We start from the raw sequence: 17,201 nt of genomic DNA, 5'->3' as shown, positions 1-17,201 counted from the left end.
AAAAAGGTGTTTAATAGTTTTAATTTTTTGTGTAAAAATATTTAATTAAACGTTTTAAAAATTTAGAATATCATACAATTTTTTTTAATAAAATATGAGTATTTTTATGCCTTTCACAGCTTATATATAAGTTTCAGTAGTTAATTTGACATTTAGCTAAAAAAATTATAAATTTGAATATCATTTTAAATTTATTAGAAAAAATTGACATTATTTTATTTTAAAATTTAATAAATTCGTATGCATAACGAAGTATGGTTAAAGTACAACTACTGCGAAATCATGGTATAACAATTAGAATTCGGAAAACAATTATTATGTTACAGAGGAGAGGAGAGGATAACTAGAAAATTTGGAATTGAGGCGCGGCGGCGGCCGGCTCCTGGCCGACAAAGGCGGCGATGGAGCCAAGTTCAAGATAGGATTCGACGTACGTAAAATTGTTCTTCGTTTTTAATTTTCGCTTTCAACGGAGTATTTACTTTCTCCATCGTTTAGGTTCCTGAATTTATTATTCTATGTTTGAAGCATTGAACTAGGGTTTTCATTGTGGTTCGATTGTTCTGCTGCAAGTTTTGAGCCTTAAACTAGGGTTTTGGTTGTGGTATGATTATTCTGCTGCAAGTTGTGACTTAAACTAGGGTTTTTGATGTCATTGGATTCTTCTGCTGCAAGTTTTGTCGCAAACTAGGGTTTTCGTTTCATTCGATTATTCTGCTGCGAGTTTTGAGTCTTAAACTAGGATTTTCATTGTCATTCGATTCTTCTGCCGCAAGTGCGGAGCCTTTACACAGTTTTCATCGCGCTTCGACTTTTAGGGCAAACAATGAATCACTGTGCGACAGAATTTGATGTAGACGAACATTTTTCAATTCCGACTTCTTCACCTATGTAACTTCTGCAGTCTTTGTTGTCGGCACTCTCTTCTTCTATTGTACGCAGGTCTGCTTCCCCTTCCCTAGTATTTGTTTAGTCTGTCGTGCGCAGGTCGGTTGCTTCTTTTTGCCTGAGCACTCATTTCCTCTTGAGTAGCAATCATGTCAAGTCCTTTTCCATACACACATTGCACCTGATGCCCACCTCTGACTTCTCAAAGAATTTTTTTATAAATAATATTATTTTTTAATTATGATTTAAGCATCAATATCAAATTATTTACAAATGCAGCATCCAACAACACACCTTAGATGCCAGCATGCACTATTCAATGACGGTCAAGACTTTCTAGTTTAACCAAGTCTAGTCCTCACACACACCACTTGGTTGAACGGGTTTTTTCCCCCCTGATAATCTGGTGTAAGATTGTATTTTAGGGTCTGGAACCCCACACACTGGGTTCACCATTCACCTACATCAACAATCGAAGTGATGTCGTATGAGTATTATTACACACACGAGATCACGGGATGCTATGACGTTTTGCTGTTATTAATATATTATAGATTATCAATCTTAATTAAATTTATCATATTGAAAAACATTACTCAGGTAAAAAACTTAACTAATGCTAACATAATTTTTTTATTATTTTATTAAATATACATCTAATTAGTGAAATTAAAGCATATATATCTAAAAATTGATTATTAATCAGTTTAGATAATTCAAATTTATAAGTACTTAGTTTTATTTAGATCGTAAATATCTAGTTAATTATGGATAGAATGGAAAATTAAAAAAAATATGTATCCTTCCACTTGGTAAATTTTTACACAATTTTAAGACAAATGAAGTAGAAATTTGAACCATCTTTTAGGATCAGGGGTTAATTTTTGTGAGAGGACTTTGTATTATTGCTATTTTGTATATGGTTGGGTAACAGAATTGCTATATACAAGCAAGTTGTTATGTTTTTTTCCCCTTCTTTTGCAGTTAGATATAATTTTTACTATTATAAATTTTAAGTAAGAAACATATTTGTTTGTTTTTTCTTGTTGATATTCATATATAATTTTTTTGAGTAATTTATAGTGATTCATTGATCGTGTTTTTTCTAGTTTTTTTTTATTCCAAGAATTTGATGTAATTGCTAAATTCTGTGTGAAATTTCTTATGCCTATAAACCAATGAAATTTCCACATTTTGTATTGACTATTATGCAAATAATGCCAAAGTACACTTTAGCACTCAGTTGAATTTTTGAAACTCAACTTTAGCTTGATAAACTTAGGTATATACTGTTTGAAAAATAAATCATTCAGATTGCGCTCAGCTTTGTGCATCTTATAAGGCTGTACCAAGAAATTATCCTTTTAAGGTGGGTTACATTACCTTGATGTTTTTTAACTATGTTCAGTTGCTTATCTCTTATTGTCGTGTTGGATGATGGTAGGCAGTAGACCTGGCTTGGGGCACTTTAGGCTGCGGGTATAGAATAAGAAGCCGATTAATGAGTGTTGTACAGTAGATTGATATATGATAGACATCTGTCGAAGCATATGACCTTTACACAATGCCGGGGCATGATATAATCCCTGCATTAAAATCACCAAAAGGACCACATCAACCCGTTAATCATGAAGTTTCTTGGGGATTTTTTTTTGGGGGGAGTTAAAAGGTCCTATAAGTTGGGTTCAACTTGAATATGGTTCTTGATGTGGACTGTCAAAAGGTCCTATACTTTCAGTGAAGGTCTGTCAATTTGCCAATGTATTGGTATGTCAGTCCTTGATGTGCTTTTTTTTGTGCACAACTAACATTGCATCTCGTGCAGAGGCACCGAGGCAGGATAAATGAGAAATGCGGGCTTTGCGGGAAGCCAAGAACTCATACCTCACTGGAATATTGCCCTTATGGTTGCAAACAAGCTGAGTCTTGCTAGGCTCATGCTTGTTTTTTAAGAATTCTATTGGACTTGAGATTGGCTCGTTAAGAAATTTGCTAAGTTTAGGCTTGGTTTGTTTATACTAAATGAGCTTCAAAACAAGCCTTTTCATGAGCACTAAATTTAAAACTTGTTCAAAGCATTATGTTTTAATATACATTTTAAACTAGTAGAACACATTAAATTAGTATATTTTAATATATATCTAAATATTGTATAATATGCAGAGTATGAAATAAAATACAAGTAGTTAAAAACACATTATTTTGGAATAAACCTATAAACAAGCTTATAAATGAGCCATAAATAAGCTTGTTTATGAGGCCAAATGAACCGAGCACCTTGAGACTCAAGCTCGGCTCGTTTTCTAGGCCAGCTTAAAAAATCTACTTCAAGTTTGTTGTTGAACAAGCCCTAATCGGTCTAAGCTTCCAGCCTTTTGCGAGTGACCCTGTTCATTTGCGGCCCTAATTGTTCTTATTCTCATCTAAATTGTGGTCAGACAAAGAGGTATTTAGTACTTGAAATCGCTCCAATTACAATTCCAGGCATATGTTTATATTTTTGTCCTGTTTCATCTCATGGTTCAATACCCAAACTTTCCTCCCTAGTTCTTATCTTGAAGAAGGCAGGTCCAAAAATTTCTGTGGTGCCAGTTGTCAAGTCTCTAGGTTCTTTCAAAATATCAGGACATTCTTTGAATACAATATTGGCTAAAAGAGACAGGCTCAAATGATTCTCTCATTTTTAGTGCCTTTCATTCTTCAAAAGAACAAGAAAGAAAATGAAACTTTTTCATTCTACTTGACTGTACATATAAGGGTACTGTAAACCAGCCTTCTGTTCACTGAATGCGTAGGGTTCATGAAGTTTGTTCAGGGTGTGCATATGCTGAAAAGTGCGACATCTCTCACAGATATGCTTTTTAAGCAACGAACAAGTATCCTGCCCAAAGCAAGCTTAATGAAATTGCATTGTCCTAGATATGGTAGATTAATCTCCTAATGCCGTAGGGGTCTTGCGTACCTTTAGTCATCCAGTGCACAGGTGGTATTGCATTAAATATGTCTAATATTTTGATTGCATGGCATAATTTATTCGTTCTGAGAACCTCCTGCTTGTGTAATAATTATGAAGGAAAATATATTGCAATTTATTTTTGCAGATGGGCAAGATACATTTGTAAGGACTCAGAAGGTCTGGTATTTGGGGCTAGTTGCTGTGTTGGTTCCCGGGCAGGTTTTTATGCAGTTTCCAACTGACTAGGTGCTTGGAATCTGGACCAGTTAAAAGGAACAGACAGCATAAGAAGTGTTTGCCCTAGGACCAGTTGAACCCAAATGATGCCATTTCTCCCTGCTCTGGCTGGTTCACCCATGTCTTCACACCTGCTGCGGTTCATTTCGGTTCGATATTCCCTGTGGCAGCACTTCATATGCTGCATGTTCCTTTAACTGCCCAGATTCGAAGCACCTGTCGGTTGAAACTGCAAAAAACTGCCTGGGAACCAGGACAGCAACCAGCCCCAAGTAGCAGGCTTTGCTAGTCCTTATCAGTAGGCATCTTGCGCAAACTTTAGTAATTAAACTTAAGTGACTCGTCCTATCTTAGAAACGCTCTTTGACTGCTATTAGTTTTGTGGCCTCAGAATAGAACGCTAACGCAACACTAGCAGAGTCACAACCTGCTAGCTAATGTTGTCACACGGCTAGAGTATAATAATTATATATTTCCAAAGCGTCAAGAATCTGTCGCACCATGCCACCAAGCGCATGGATGTATTCGCCAGAATTATGTTAAGAAAGAGTATCCAACGACATGTTTAATGATGTTGGGCTGCCACAACCATGGTGAGGGGATGAAATGAAGAACCCCATCTGATAGATGTCATAAGTTCATGTGGTGGGTCTTGTGTTATTTTGTACATGTTTGGATCAGCAGTGGTGATCAGGTGGATGAACCAACGCCGCAGGTAAAATTTCTATCGAAGCCTGTCGATGATGGTGAGTCGGATGTCTTCTTGCGGATGGCATTGTCATATTGGATCAGAGCAATGATGGTGGGTTGCATTAGTAATCATTACTTTTATATAAAATGCTAGGGTTACTGAAAGTCATGAAAGAAAGCAAGATAAAATATGCTAAAAAATGTTTTTTCTTTTTAATAGGGTGGAAAGGGCAAATTTGAACTTAAGCTAAATTTTTATATTTCTTTTTCTTGTTTTCAATTATACTTTTTTTAATCTTTTCAAATACATGTGGACATACATTTTATCAACTGGTCCGAATTGCTTTTACCCTAAATCGTTGGAACATTTTATCATGGTGCCACATGCAATAAGCTCTTTCTATTCATACGGCCGAAATGGCATAAACATGACGCTTTGTTTCACATTGTGGGCCTTTGCGGCCCAAATTTCGTAACATGGGCATGCCGAGAGGCAGAATTCAAAAGATCATGGGCTCCAGTTTCGCCCAAATTTCGTAATATGGGCCTGCAAGCTGCCCAAATTCAAAAAATCAGCGACTCTAGTTCGGCTATCAAACAAAGTTTTTTTTCCAGCCTGGCCCAAATTTCCTAACTGGGCTTGTAGTGGCCCAAATTAAGAAATAATGGACTCCAGTCTGGCCCAATTTTTGTAATGGGCCCGCAAGCAGCCTATATTAAAAAATATGAACTCCATTGCGGCCCACAAAATGTTGGTTTTAGTTTGGCCCAAATTTCGTAACATGGGGCCCGGCCCAAATTAAAAAAATCATGGGCTCCGGTGTGGGCCTAGTTGTATACTCTGGGCCTGCAACAGTCCCAAATTTCAAAAAATATGGGCTCCACTGTGGTCCACAACTACTATTGGGTTTTAGTGTGGCCCAGTTGCATAATATGGGCCTGCGGCGGCCCAAATTCAAAAATTAATGGGCTATTGCGGCGGCCCAAATTCAAAAATTAATGGGCCCAAATTTGGCCCAAATAAAAAATATTGGACTGTTATTCGGCCCAAATTGCTTAATAATGTCCCTGGGCTTTAGTCCAGCCCGAATTTAACAATATTGGGCTTAAGTTGGGCCCACATGGCACAGTATGGGCCTACTGCGGCCCAAATTTAAAAATAACGGGGCCAAATTTGGCTCAAATAAAACAATTGGGCTGTTTGGGCCCAAATTGCAAAATATGGGCATACTGCGGCCCAAACTCAAAAAATCATGGGCTATAGATTAGTCTAAATTAAAAAATATGGGCTTAATTGCAAATTACAGGCCGCATGACCTCAATTCGGGACACCTCAGCGTTCAATTTGGCCCAACATTTCATATTCTGGGTTTGCATGAAGCTGCTTTGGAAAGGTCTTGCCCTTTCAATTGGACCAAATTCCATATCAAAGGCCCGTATTTTAACCATTATCCCCAAAATAGTTACCATGGGCTTACTTATGACCAACATTACATTTGAAGTTGCCCGAGTCACGTCGATTTTCATTCATCTTTGGAGTACAAGAAATTCCATAGCAATAGGGGCCGATTACTGTCTCTGGGCATAATTAGCCCCACATTACATTCACATTGGCATACAACGATTTCGAAATTCTAATAATATTGGGAGTATATTAGGCCATAGTCCCATTTAACTTGGCCTGATAAGTTACTAACGGACCTACATTTATACGAAATTAATTCGCCTTCAGTAGGCCAATTAACACAGGACCGAATTCAAATGCATCGAACCTATATACTGGATTATTAGAATTAAAATCAACAACTAAATGGAAAGATGATGTTATAGATCAAGAGATTCACCAGCAAAAATATAAAAATAATAAAAAAAATCAGGACGTCAAATAAATTAACCTTTCCGTTAAACGACCATAATTCCGTTACTTCTTGTTGGTTAAACTTAGTCTACCTAAAACTTGTAATTTAAAATTGTAAAGCCAGCCAATCAAAATTCACCACCTCACCACCATAATTTGCAAACATGCGATATAATTTGACCATAACTACAAGTGAGTTTGCACAAGTATTAAAAAATGTCTATTTAACTAATACTTACAAAAGTAGTACTGAACTTTATAAATTTATAGATAAGTATATAAAAAATTAATTTATAAAATTAGTACTTTCTACAAACTATGATGATGAGGTGTTCTTTACTGGCTTAGTCATCAATCTTTCTTTAGGTAGACTAAGTCTACTAAATCTAACCACAGATACATCCAAGAAACAAAAATGAAAAGTCTAACCACGGATCATGGCAATCCAACTCTCCTTGCAATAGGTTCATATCAAGAGCTGCTGCTCAATAAACAAATTATAAAAAAAATAATGCAAGTGTATACACAACAAACATAAAATTTATGGCATAAAATTCAAAAAACTTATTCTTGCTGTGGCATAATTACTGCAGGGGTGGGCAGTCCAGCCCGTTTAATGTGTCCACTAGACCCGATGATCTACTAGTCACAAAAAAGTGACTTTACCATTGCTAATAAGGCTCCCCCACCCATGTGATGAAAGGCTAGACACAATTAATATGAGAGACCATCTAACTAACATGTAAAGGCAACTCCATTGAGGAACAATGGAATCAAAATACATAGATTACAGTGAGAATCTCAAGGCGGGAAGATTTACTAGAAGAAGGCAACAAGCCTGGTACAAGAAGGGCATGTAATTTAACGACTACAATGGAGTCAGCTACACTTATGCAGTAAAAAGATTCTCAAATGTTTCAACAGTTGGTTCAGGAGACGAATGGGTTATCATCACTGATACAACATGCATGTCAACTAATGCAAAACTCCTGGGAATATTATGGATATCTATCTACCCCGGGAAAAATCATACAGATATATGTGCATGTGAAATTTCCTAAGTTCTAAGCCAAAAGCGGTAAAACACTAGAGATCACGTATCAATGTTAATCTGCAATTATGACCTCAAAAAGTAGAAAAAGACCAAGAAAAACATGGTGAGACTTTTGAGGAAATTGTTTTCTAGTTTTATATCTCCAGCTTTCTACAAAATCTCTAAATTTTATTTTCTACAAAATTTGAAAAACCTGTTCAAATGTGTTGAGAGGTGCAGAAGCTCTCCCTTTGACACAGGGGGCCTTCCACGTTACGCGGCTTTCTCTTATAGGGGTCTATTTTCTCTTCTCGGTGTTGGTGAAGCCTCAATATCAAGGAGAAGAAAAATGAACAAGATGAATGAAAAACATAGAAAAGATTCCTTCCACCATTTCTGGGGTTGCCTAACCCACCCAAGAGAGAGAGTGACCAAGAGGGGGATGAGAATTACAGTATTTTCAGTATTTTGAAAAAATTAACCATGGTTAACTAACAGCACGGGGCAAAGTGTGACCTATTTTCAAAATTTAAGGGAGGGTGTAATAATTCTTGAAAACATGGGGGTAACCGTTATTCCATTTAACCTCGGCCAAGGTCGGTGTAATTATCCCTTTAATTATTTATTTCACATTATTATATTTGAATATTGTGATGAGAATTACAGAATTGAAGTTAAAGTTGGCCAGGAAATTATTTAATCATGAACTTTAACTAAACAAAAGATTTCTACATGTAATCTTTGAAACAGACCAAAAAAAAAAGTGAGTTCAAAAGAGAATCCAGAGGTTCAATTCTCATTCACGCATACTAAAACAAAATCCAAAAGAAAAGAGCGAGAAAGAGGAGAGACCAAAGAGTGGTGTATACTAACTAGTGCATGTGAGAGCAGGAACACTTGTACCTGGATCGTGCTTGCACACATTAAACTTTCTGGGTCCATTTTACATTATGTTTCTCTCTTTCAGCCTCTCTTCCTCCTTGATAAAAGCTCTGCAGCTCTGACCCAAGCTTGACGTTGGGGGAACTTCTTTTTGTTGGTTAAGAATTGCAGTTCTGAATATTCTTTTGAGCATTTGGCCCAGTCCTGAAGACACAGAGAAAGCATATTTGGTCAGTCACCACTAGACAAAAAAGAAGATAGGGAGAATTGGTAGTATGGTTCTTTGCTTACTCCCACTGATGGTTCGCTCTTTGATAAAAGACAGCCAAAAATGGTAATACTTCATCACCTAATCTACACAAATTATTTCCTGTAGTCCCACTAACTCCTTGTTGATGCTTCCACTCCACAAACAACCACTTGGTAGCCCCTCCTAATGTGGTCACCACATAATATGGTCCCCTGACTGTTTCATTAAACAAACAGATAAATAATAACTATACATGTAATAAATTGGGAAAAAATATGTGATTCATCCCTTGCCATTCTGATGCTAATCCAGCTCGAAGAAACAACCACGCAAACCAAGCTTGTCTTCCAGTATGAATTCTTACTTGACCTTGTTGATTCAGATCCCTAAATCATTGGACATCAACCAACAACAGGTACACCATCTACCATAGCATCTCAACTAGTAAATCAAAATAAAATTGCCAATTTGGATTATGCTTAGAGTAAATTGGCAGGACAGGCTTTCTGCACCCATGGTGAGGGAAACAATGAATGTCAAGTTCGCACTTATCCCCCCTCCAAAAGAGAGAAAAAAAAATAAGTCAACAAGCAACATGGCCTTGTATACGAAGCTTTCCAAGTAAAAGGCTATCAAAAGAAGACAAGTATATTGATTCAAAAAGAAACTAATTGACCAGAATGCTCATGCCACAGACTTCCATCATTCAACATCGGATGGTAGTCCGTAGCAACCACCAGGCCAAATACTCAAACAAGCATAACAGGAATATCAAGTAACAAGATTCAGAATGAGAGATACACATCATGATGTCTCGTAGAGACTCAGGCATTTTCACATATAGAGCCCTTCTGGCACGCCTTCTTTCTTCTTGAACATGACCTTATCTTTTGCTTTCTTGAAGTCGACATGCGTAACCTGATTCAAATAAAGACTTTACTCTCAAAGAACTGATAAATAACTTGCAACTGAATATAATGGAGCATAACCAGTAGATTCTATCAAATGAATCTACAGAGAAGAAACGACATATGGAAGCAATGGTCGTATAAATTGAATGGTAGTTGAGAAGATAAAGGTTTCTCATTGACATTGATTATCTTCATAGTTATTGTTCTTAGCTAGTCTATTTATAAGCATTTCCAATTCTTTTGTTCACGCCATAGTTAAAAGGTGAAACATGGACAGCTTGAATTTAAACAAATTTTACAATCCCAAACGAGCAGGTTTGCCATTGGTGATGTGAGTAACAGAGAAAAATAAATGTGCTGCTGAAGATTGGCAATAGATTATGCCCACAAAACATATCCACATAAGAGGATCTCTTTATTTTTTCCTCTGGTTTTTCTTTTACATCTTGTATTTTCTGTGGCTTCTCCCTTCACAAACTGTAATAATCCCTTCTCTCCATGAAGTTAGAACTCAGGTATATGCTTAGACTCAGAGAAGTATGCACCATTTTTTTCTAATATGACCGCCACAGAGGAAGCCTCCACTAAAAGATTATTACCACCCAAGAAAGAATAGATGTCTCACCTTCATACGACGCTCTCTCAAAGCAAGTAAACCAGATTCAGTACATATTGCCTTTATATCAGCCCCAGAAAACTCATCCTTAGTCATAACAAATTCTTCCAAGTTGACATCGTCAGCCAATGTCATTCTCGATGTATGTATCTGCATTTTAAGATTCAAGACTAGGTAGGTAGAATAGTTCTCATAAAGGCTGATGAAAATTTATACCATATTTGACCTTGTATTCTATAATAATTTCTTGCATTTACCTGGAAAATGCGCCTTCTAGTCTTAATATCAGGGAGTGGGAATTCTATCTTCCTATCTATTCTACCAGGCCGAAGCAGGGCAGGATCGAGACTCTCAATTTTGTTTGTTGCAAGAATCACCTTGACATCTCCTCTTGAATCAAAACCATCTAGCTGGTTCAGTAGTTCCAACATGGTCCTCTGAATTTCACGTTCACCACCTGAGTGGGCGTCGTACCTGTATGTTACATAATTAAAAATGTGCAAATCCAATAATTTTTCTTTAAACATAAATTCAGTTCATGGTCTCACCTTTTTGTACCAATTGCATCAATCTCATCAATGAATACAATTGATGGAGAGAGATCATCAGCAACTCTGAAAAGTTCCCTCACTAACTTTGGACCATCACCTAGATACTTTTGAATTAATTCACTTCCAACAACCCGTAAGAAAGTTGCAGATGTGGAATTTGCTACTGCCTGAAAGAACAAAAAGATCAAGATTAAGATCATTTTGACATGTAACCATGCCAAAGTTGAATGGACAACATAGTTGTCAAAGGTGTGAGGTGCACTGAGGTGCAAATTAGTGATTCGGGCCTAGGTGCGAGGCGAAGCATAAGCCTCATGCACGAGGCACACATTTATTCAAAAAGCTAATAAAATACTATACACCACTCTTTTTAATATGTACCCAAAAGGAGGTAGACGCAAACTCATAAAATCATAAATGACAAATAACCAACCCTATAATAAAAACTAATATTATTGAAAAAAAACAATTAGCTTCTTTTGCAATTAGTTTCTTCTAACTACAAAAGAAATTACAGTAAAGAAAAAAATTATAGCAGACAGGAAAACAATTAGGGCCTGTTTGATAGCACACATTTTCCATAGAAATATCTAATCATGTGTAATTATTACACATATTTTCTATGGAAACAATCAAACACCCTTAACTTTTCTATGGAAAAGTTGTGTATGGTACAAGCATTTAAAACTTCTTTCTATGGAATTCATTTTTCAAGGGGGTGGGATGGTTTTTGTTTTCTAGACAATCATTACCTAGAATTAAATTCTAGGTAATGCAATCAAACACACCCTTAGTTTCTTCCAACGCCTTTTGCAATTAGAAAAAAGAAAACAAAATTACAGCAGAACACAGCAAAAAAAAAAAAATAGTTTCTTTTAAATTCCAGAGAAATTAAAAGAGAAAAAAAATCAGTAGAGCACAGAGTAAAAAACAATTTGTCTCTTGGCAATTAGTGTCCTCTAAATCGCAACAAATTAGAAGAAAGAAAAAAAAATAGAGCGGAACACAGTGAAAACCAATTACAGCAAATAATTAGTTTCTTCTAAATTGCAAAATGATTGAGCGAATGGGAGATCTAGTAGACCCCCAGCATACACCACTAGGTTCGCCTCTCACGGACATATAAGAAAAAGCAATTAAATCAACAAGAAACAAGATCTAAGATGACAAATGGACAAGAAATGGGGTTTTAATACACTTATATACACATGGCATGCGCCTTGAGCCTAGGTGCACCTTTGACAACTATAATGGACAATCACAAAGTATGTAGTGTGCAACGGTTGAACTATTCTAAGTTAAATTGCATATCCCCTGTTCCCCCACAGCCTCATCTCCCAACCCCACATACAGGAAAAGAATTCATAGACAACCTTGCTAAATAACAAAAATGTAAAATTAAAAAAAAAAAAAACATAAAGTTTGTTACAAAAAACCTATACTACTCTATTCATTTTATCTATTATTATTGCATATCCAATGATTTGTTGTTGAAAGCTAAACAGATGGAATGCAAAGAATTATTAGTGTAAAAAAAAATGCTTCTAAGTGATCAAAGATCAATGAGGTAGCATATTTTTCTGTGCCTGAACCAGTTGGCAGTAACTTATATTCCAGCAGTACACTTAAATAATGTCAACTTTCAAGATGGTTGCATAATATTTAAAATTTTATAACTAAATATCACACGTTTGATACAAATTGTATTCATTTTCAACAATAGTTTGTACTTTAAAAAATTGTAAACAATTTTTAAAAAATTAAATGGGCCCGGCCAATCTGACTTTATTAGTTATGTCCATGGGGCTGTACCAGGCCCCCCATTGGGGGTTGGCCCACCCCACCCATTTGACACCTCTACTTACCAGTCAACTGAAGAAATACAACTCCCCCAGCTCACAAACTAACTATGAAGTGGATATGGTTTCTGAAACCAAGCTAAGTTGACTTGTCAAATCATATACTCTTGAATGTTGTATTTCTCTTTGTTTGGTGGGGGCGCAGAAGATACAACAACATATCCAGCCATTATCCCACTATGTGGGGTTGGCTACATGAATTCTAGACTTCTATGTGGGTTACATCCCAACAAATAGTTTGTCTAGAATTCATATTTGGATCCGACTAGGTTTTACGCTAACTGTCGGCTACCTAACGCAACCCTCCTCCTTTATCCGGACTTGGGACCGGCAGTGGATAATATCCCCTGGCGAAGTAATGATGAAATGAAGTTTGAACACCGTCTTCACATGGAGAAGTTTCATGAGACGGTGGTAGGTGGTGAATGAAGATAATTGATATAGTTGTGTTCTATCACTTAGTTGATATGGTGAAACCAACAAGTACAATATGGAAGTCATTTTTTTCGCAGATGATCATTTATTTTTTTCGTTGAGGACTGATGGATGACAACAAGAACAAGCTCAGATGGACATTATTACAAAGTGGATGGGTTTAAAATTCATTCCCCAATAAAATCTCTATTTTGATAAAATGCTTATTGAAGTTATTATCCACTAAAGCACAATCTCAGACCTAACATCCAAACCAAGCAAATAAGCAGTGTGTATGTCAAACAGAATAAATAATTAAGCAAGAAAGGCAACCGGGGGTAAAGTACATACATTAACAAGGGAAGCCTCCGGCATTCACAACAATATGAACAAATAATAAAAAGCAGCTTATAGATCATTAAATTAAACAAACAGCCAGGGAAACAGATCTTACGCTCTGCACAAAAACAAATTTATCAACATACACAACTTTTATGCGGCAGACAATGACTGCAGTAAACATGCAAATACTGAAAGCCACATTTCATCAGTTAAAGATAAGAACAGACATAGCAGGTAACCCAAATAAATGACAAGTAGCAACCACATAAAATGATGTAGAAGTACAGACCTTTGCAAGTAATGTCTTGCCTGTTCCTGGCTCTCCATAGAGTATGACCCCCTTGGGAGGCTTGATACCAATGTCTTCATATAATTCTGGGTGTGTTAGAGGGAGTTCAACAGCTTCTTTTATTTCCTGTATCTGTGCGTCCAACCCACCTATGTCAGCATATGACTCTAGAGGAGCCTTCTCAACCTTCATGACAGACACCATTGGATCGACTTCATCTTGAAGCAGCCCAACAACAGAGAGAACCTGAAGGAGCAATGGAAGTAAAAGAACCACAAATTATTTTCCAAAATAATCTTTCTCAAGTAAATAAATATTATCAGATGGTAAAAATAAATGGTGAAAATTTCCAGACTGACAAAAAATGGATCTTGATGGATAATTAATTACTCATGAGCAGATGAACTGTCAAAGAGCTAGTTCCAGAATCAGTTTTTATGAGTTTATGAGTTCCAAACCGTCAAATGATGAGGCCACATCCATGTGAAAATGTAGCAAGCTTAAAGCATCATAGGCAATACAGGTAGGGTTTCTGCATGGTATGTTCGTTCAGCAGCAAAAGAGGATTGGTTACTTGTGGGACAAGGCCAGAAGCCATCAAATAAGAGGGACCTTTGCTCTAGACTCCCTCTATAATCAAATTAGTTGATCAGTAGGGGGTCGGGAGCAATGTCTGGGCCAGGCTGCTGATTGGGACATAGAAATATGATCATTTCAAAAATGAAGATCAACAGAAAGTGGGTACCTAAGTAACATCCTTTCATGTTATCCAACACATTCAAATATGGTGGCCTTCTGTGTGTAAATCATGTAGTTAATTCTTGAGTTAAAAATTGCCTCCGAAAACTAATCAATCTTTTTTTATGCAAAAGTACCTTCACAGGCACAACCAGGTCATTTTAAACAACCCTTGTCAGGAGAGTTGATGGGATGGAACTAGTTAGCAAAAAAGGTAAAAGAAGACCAAAACAGGCTTGGTGGGAAACACTTAGGTTTGATATTAAATATATGGGCCCTATAACCATTGATAGAAATTAATGTAAGGAAATCTAGAATTCATGTGGGTGATCCCACATAGCAGGATAAAGGCTTGGTATGTTGTTTTAATTAAAAAAAAAAAAAAACTAGATTTTATTATTAATGTTGCATTCTTAGCAAACTATGAATGACCAACAAATCAGTCAAGCAATAAAACCTAGTTTCAACTTTGGTAAGAAGAAAACCATGTAACACGAATTCTATGGCACAGCAGTATGGAGTGGCGTTATATAAAGCATTAAGCAATGAGTTATATCCAGAACTTTGTGTACGAGTCAACTTTCCGTTAAACCATAAATATAAAGTTGCATCAACAAATGCCTGAGATTTCGTGTGGTATTTTTAAGTTGATGAGGGAAACTAACAACGCATGCATATAAAGCAACAATTTGCCCTAGCTGGTGCCCGATTGAGTGTGCTTTCTTTGCAATTACTCATGATAGTCCTGCAAAAGAAACACGACAGAGGGAAGAAGCTAGCCAAAGCATCTGGGCATTTTAGTGCATCAGAAGCTATGATTTGAAACAGCAATAAATGCCAAAGTAGAATCAATATTGTATAACTAATCCCTAAATATAGTACTTTTTCTAGAATTCCCATAGAATGCTTGCTGACAGTTAAATTTCTCCATGTGGCACCTACTAATCGAACCATGTATTCTTACCAAATCATATCAAAGGAGAAAACAAAAAACATAAAAAGGATGAGAACAAAAAATGCACACACCAATAATAAATCGCCAAAACAGACCACAATCAGCGTTAATTCAAGAAAGATTTAGCATATCCGAACTAATGAGAAGGAAATACCATTTGGTTTGTAATTTTGCCAGTGGTGAGAAAATTAATATTTTGAACAATTAAGCTAGGGCTTGTTTTTGAAATGGTATTTTCTTATGCTAGGGTTAAGGTTTGTTCTTGAAATTCAAGAACAAACCCTAACCCTAGCTTAATTGTTCAATACCATGATTTCCTCAATACTGACAAAATAACAAACCAAACAAGAACAATCGAACCTTATTATGCATCAAAATCGCGCAGCCAGGCTCCAGCTGATCCTTGTCGACGAACGACAAAATCCCGACGTAGTACTCCGGCCCCACAGAAGACGACACAATGGCGTGATTCTCATCGATCAGCTCCTCAAGATTGCCGACACTCATCGGCGAGCCTCGCAGATCGTCGACCTTGGAACGATCCTCCTCGGTCTTCTCCTCTTGGGGCTTCAATCGCTCCTGATTCGCCACGAACTCCTCTTCCATGAGGAGGTAGTCCTTGATTCGGTCCAGCTTCAACAGCCTCAGCTTGCACTTCGTCAACGGCGTCACCGTCGGAAGCCGCGCCGCCGCTTCCGGCCCCTTCTGCTTCCGCTGCTTCCGGCCAACTCGAGCCGGCGGGGCCGCCGGTTCAAATTTCTTCTCCTTCTTGTCGCCTTCATTCTTCCGGTCTCCGCCGTGGCCTTGCCTGTTCAGACCTCCGGGCGTTCCCTGACCCATGATTTGCCGGCGATTCCGAGACGAGAAAGGTAGCCAAGCTCTTCGTGAACTAGGTTTCGAATTTTTCGTTCCTTTCTTATCAAGAAACTACATCCAGTGTTCTAGAACATAGCGATAGACCCGATATTTATATATCGCTGGGCCTTAATGGGCAAGCTAAAGCTTCTTCGGCCCAATACTGATCATTAATAGACCGGCTCAACTTTCATCGGCCCAAATTCTTTGGGGCCCAGTTCAAGCATCTTACAGCTTTCGTATCCGACCCAATTTTCTAATTCATTAAGACAGTGTTTTTTAAAATAAGTAAAATAAGATTTTATTAAAATAATTTATTTGTAATATCTAAATAGAGCAAAAGATAATTTTATCTTAAAAATTTAAAATAAAAAGTCATATGAATTTTTTTAAAAAAATTTAACAAATATAATAAAAAATACTTTTATCTGAAATGTTTTTCATATTTTACATTTTTTTGTCTATATCTTGATTAATAAACGCTATTTAAGTGAAAAGTCTACATCATACTCTCTATTATATTATAAATAATTTATTTTTTATTCTAATTTTGTTTCAAAAATTATACCAGCTCGAACAACACTCCATATTCTCCATTCTATTTGACTCCCTATTTTATTTATTTATTAATAAATCAATTATATTTATTCTAACAAATATATAATTATTAATCAAATACACACATATACAAAATTAATAATCAAATACACATTAATAATCAAATACACACATACATAAAATCAATAATCAAATATACAAAATAATTGAATACACAATATCACTCGTCCAATACAAAAATAGATACAAAAAAAAAAACTCAAAATCACAAACCATGATGATCTACTCCTTATTGTTGCCAAAGAAGACGTCGTCGCCG

General features: G+C 36.5%; 1 protein-coding gene and 1 long non-coding RNA gene across 2 annotated transcripts; one reads left to right on the top strand and one right to left on the bottom strand.

Moving 5' to 3' along the window:
- Nucleotides 1-296: 296 nt before the first annotated feature.
- Nucleotides 297-2,966, top strand: LOC127813915 (uncharacterized). The gene is made up of 2 exons (XR_008026249.1): nucleotides 297-430; nucleotides 2,714-2,966. It is a non-coding gene; the product is annotated as an uncharacterized LOC127813915 (long non-coding RNA).
- Nucleotides 2,967-9,416: 6,450 nt separating this feature from the next.
- Nucleotides 9,417-16,417, bottom strand: LOC127787016 (26S proteasome regulatory subunit 4 homolog B). Its single transcript, XM_052314842.1, has 6 exons — nucleotides 15,830-16,417; nucleotides 13,777-14,022; nucleotides 10,870-11,039; nucleotides 10,579-10,795; nucleotides 10,331-10,471; nucleotides 9,417-9,712 (listed from the first exon to the last, which is right to left on the bottom strand). Exons 1-6 carry the CDS (start codon nucleotides 16,307-16,309, stop codon nucleotides 9,629-9,631), a joined length of 1,338 nt encoding a protein of 445 aa, XP_052170802.1. The 5' UTR covers nucleotides 16,310-16,417; the 3' UTR covers nucleotides 9,417-9,628.
- Nucleotides 16,418-17,201: the final 784 nt, after the last annotated feature.

This window comes from Diospyros lotus, chromosome 12 (genome assembly GCF_014633365.1).
Source record: "Diospyros lotus cultivar Yz01 chromosome 12, ASM1463336v1, whole genome shotgun sequence".
In the NCBI taxonomy this organism is placed as follows: Eukaryota; Viridiplantae; Streptophyta; class Magnoliopsida; order Ericales; family Ebenaceae; genus Diospyros; species Diospyros lotus.
The sequence above is the reverse complement of the archived record's forward strand: the minus strand, read 5'-3'. Positions and strand labels throughout refer to the sequence as shown.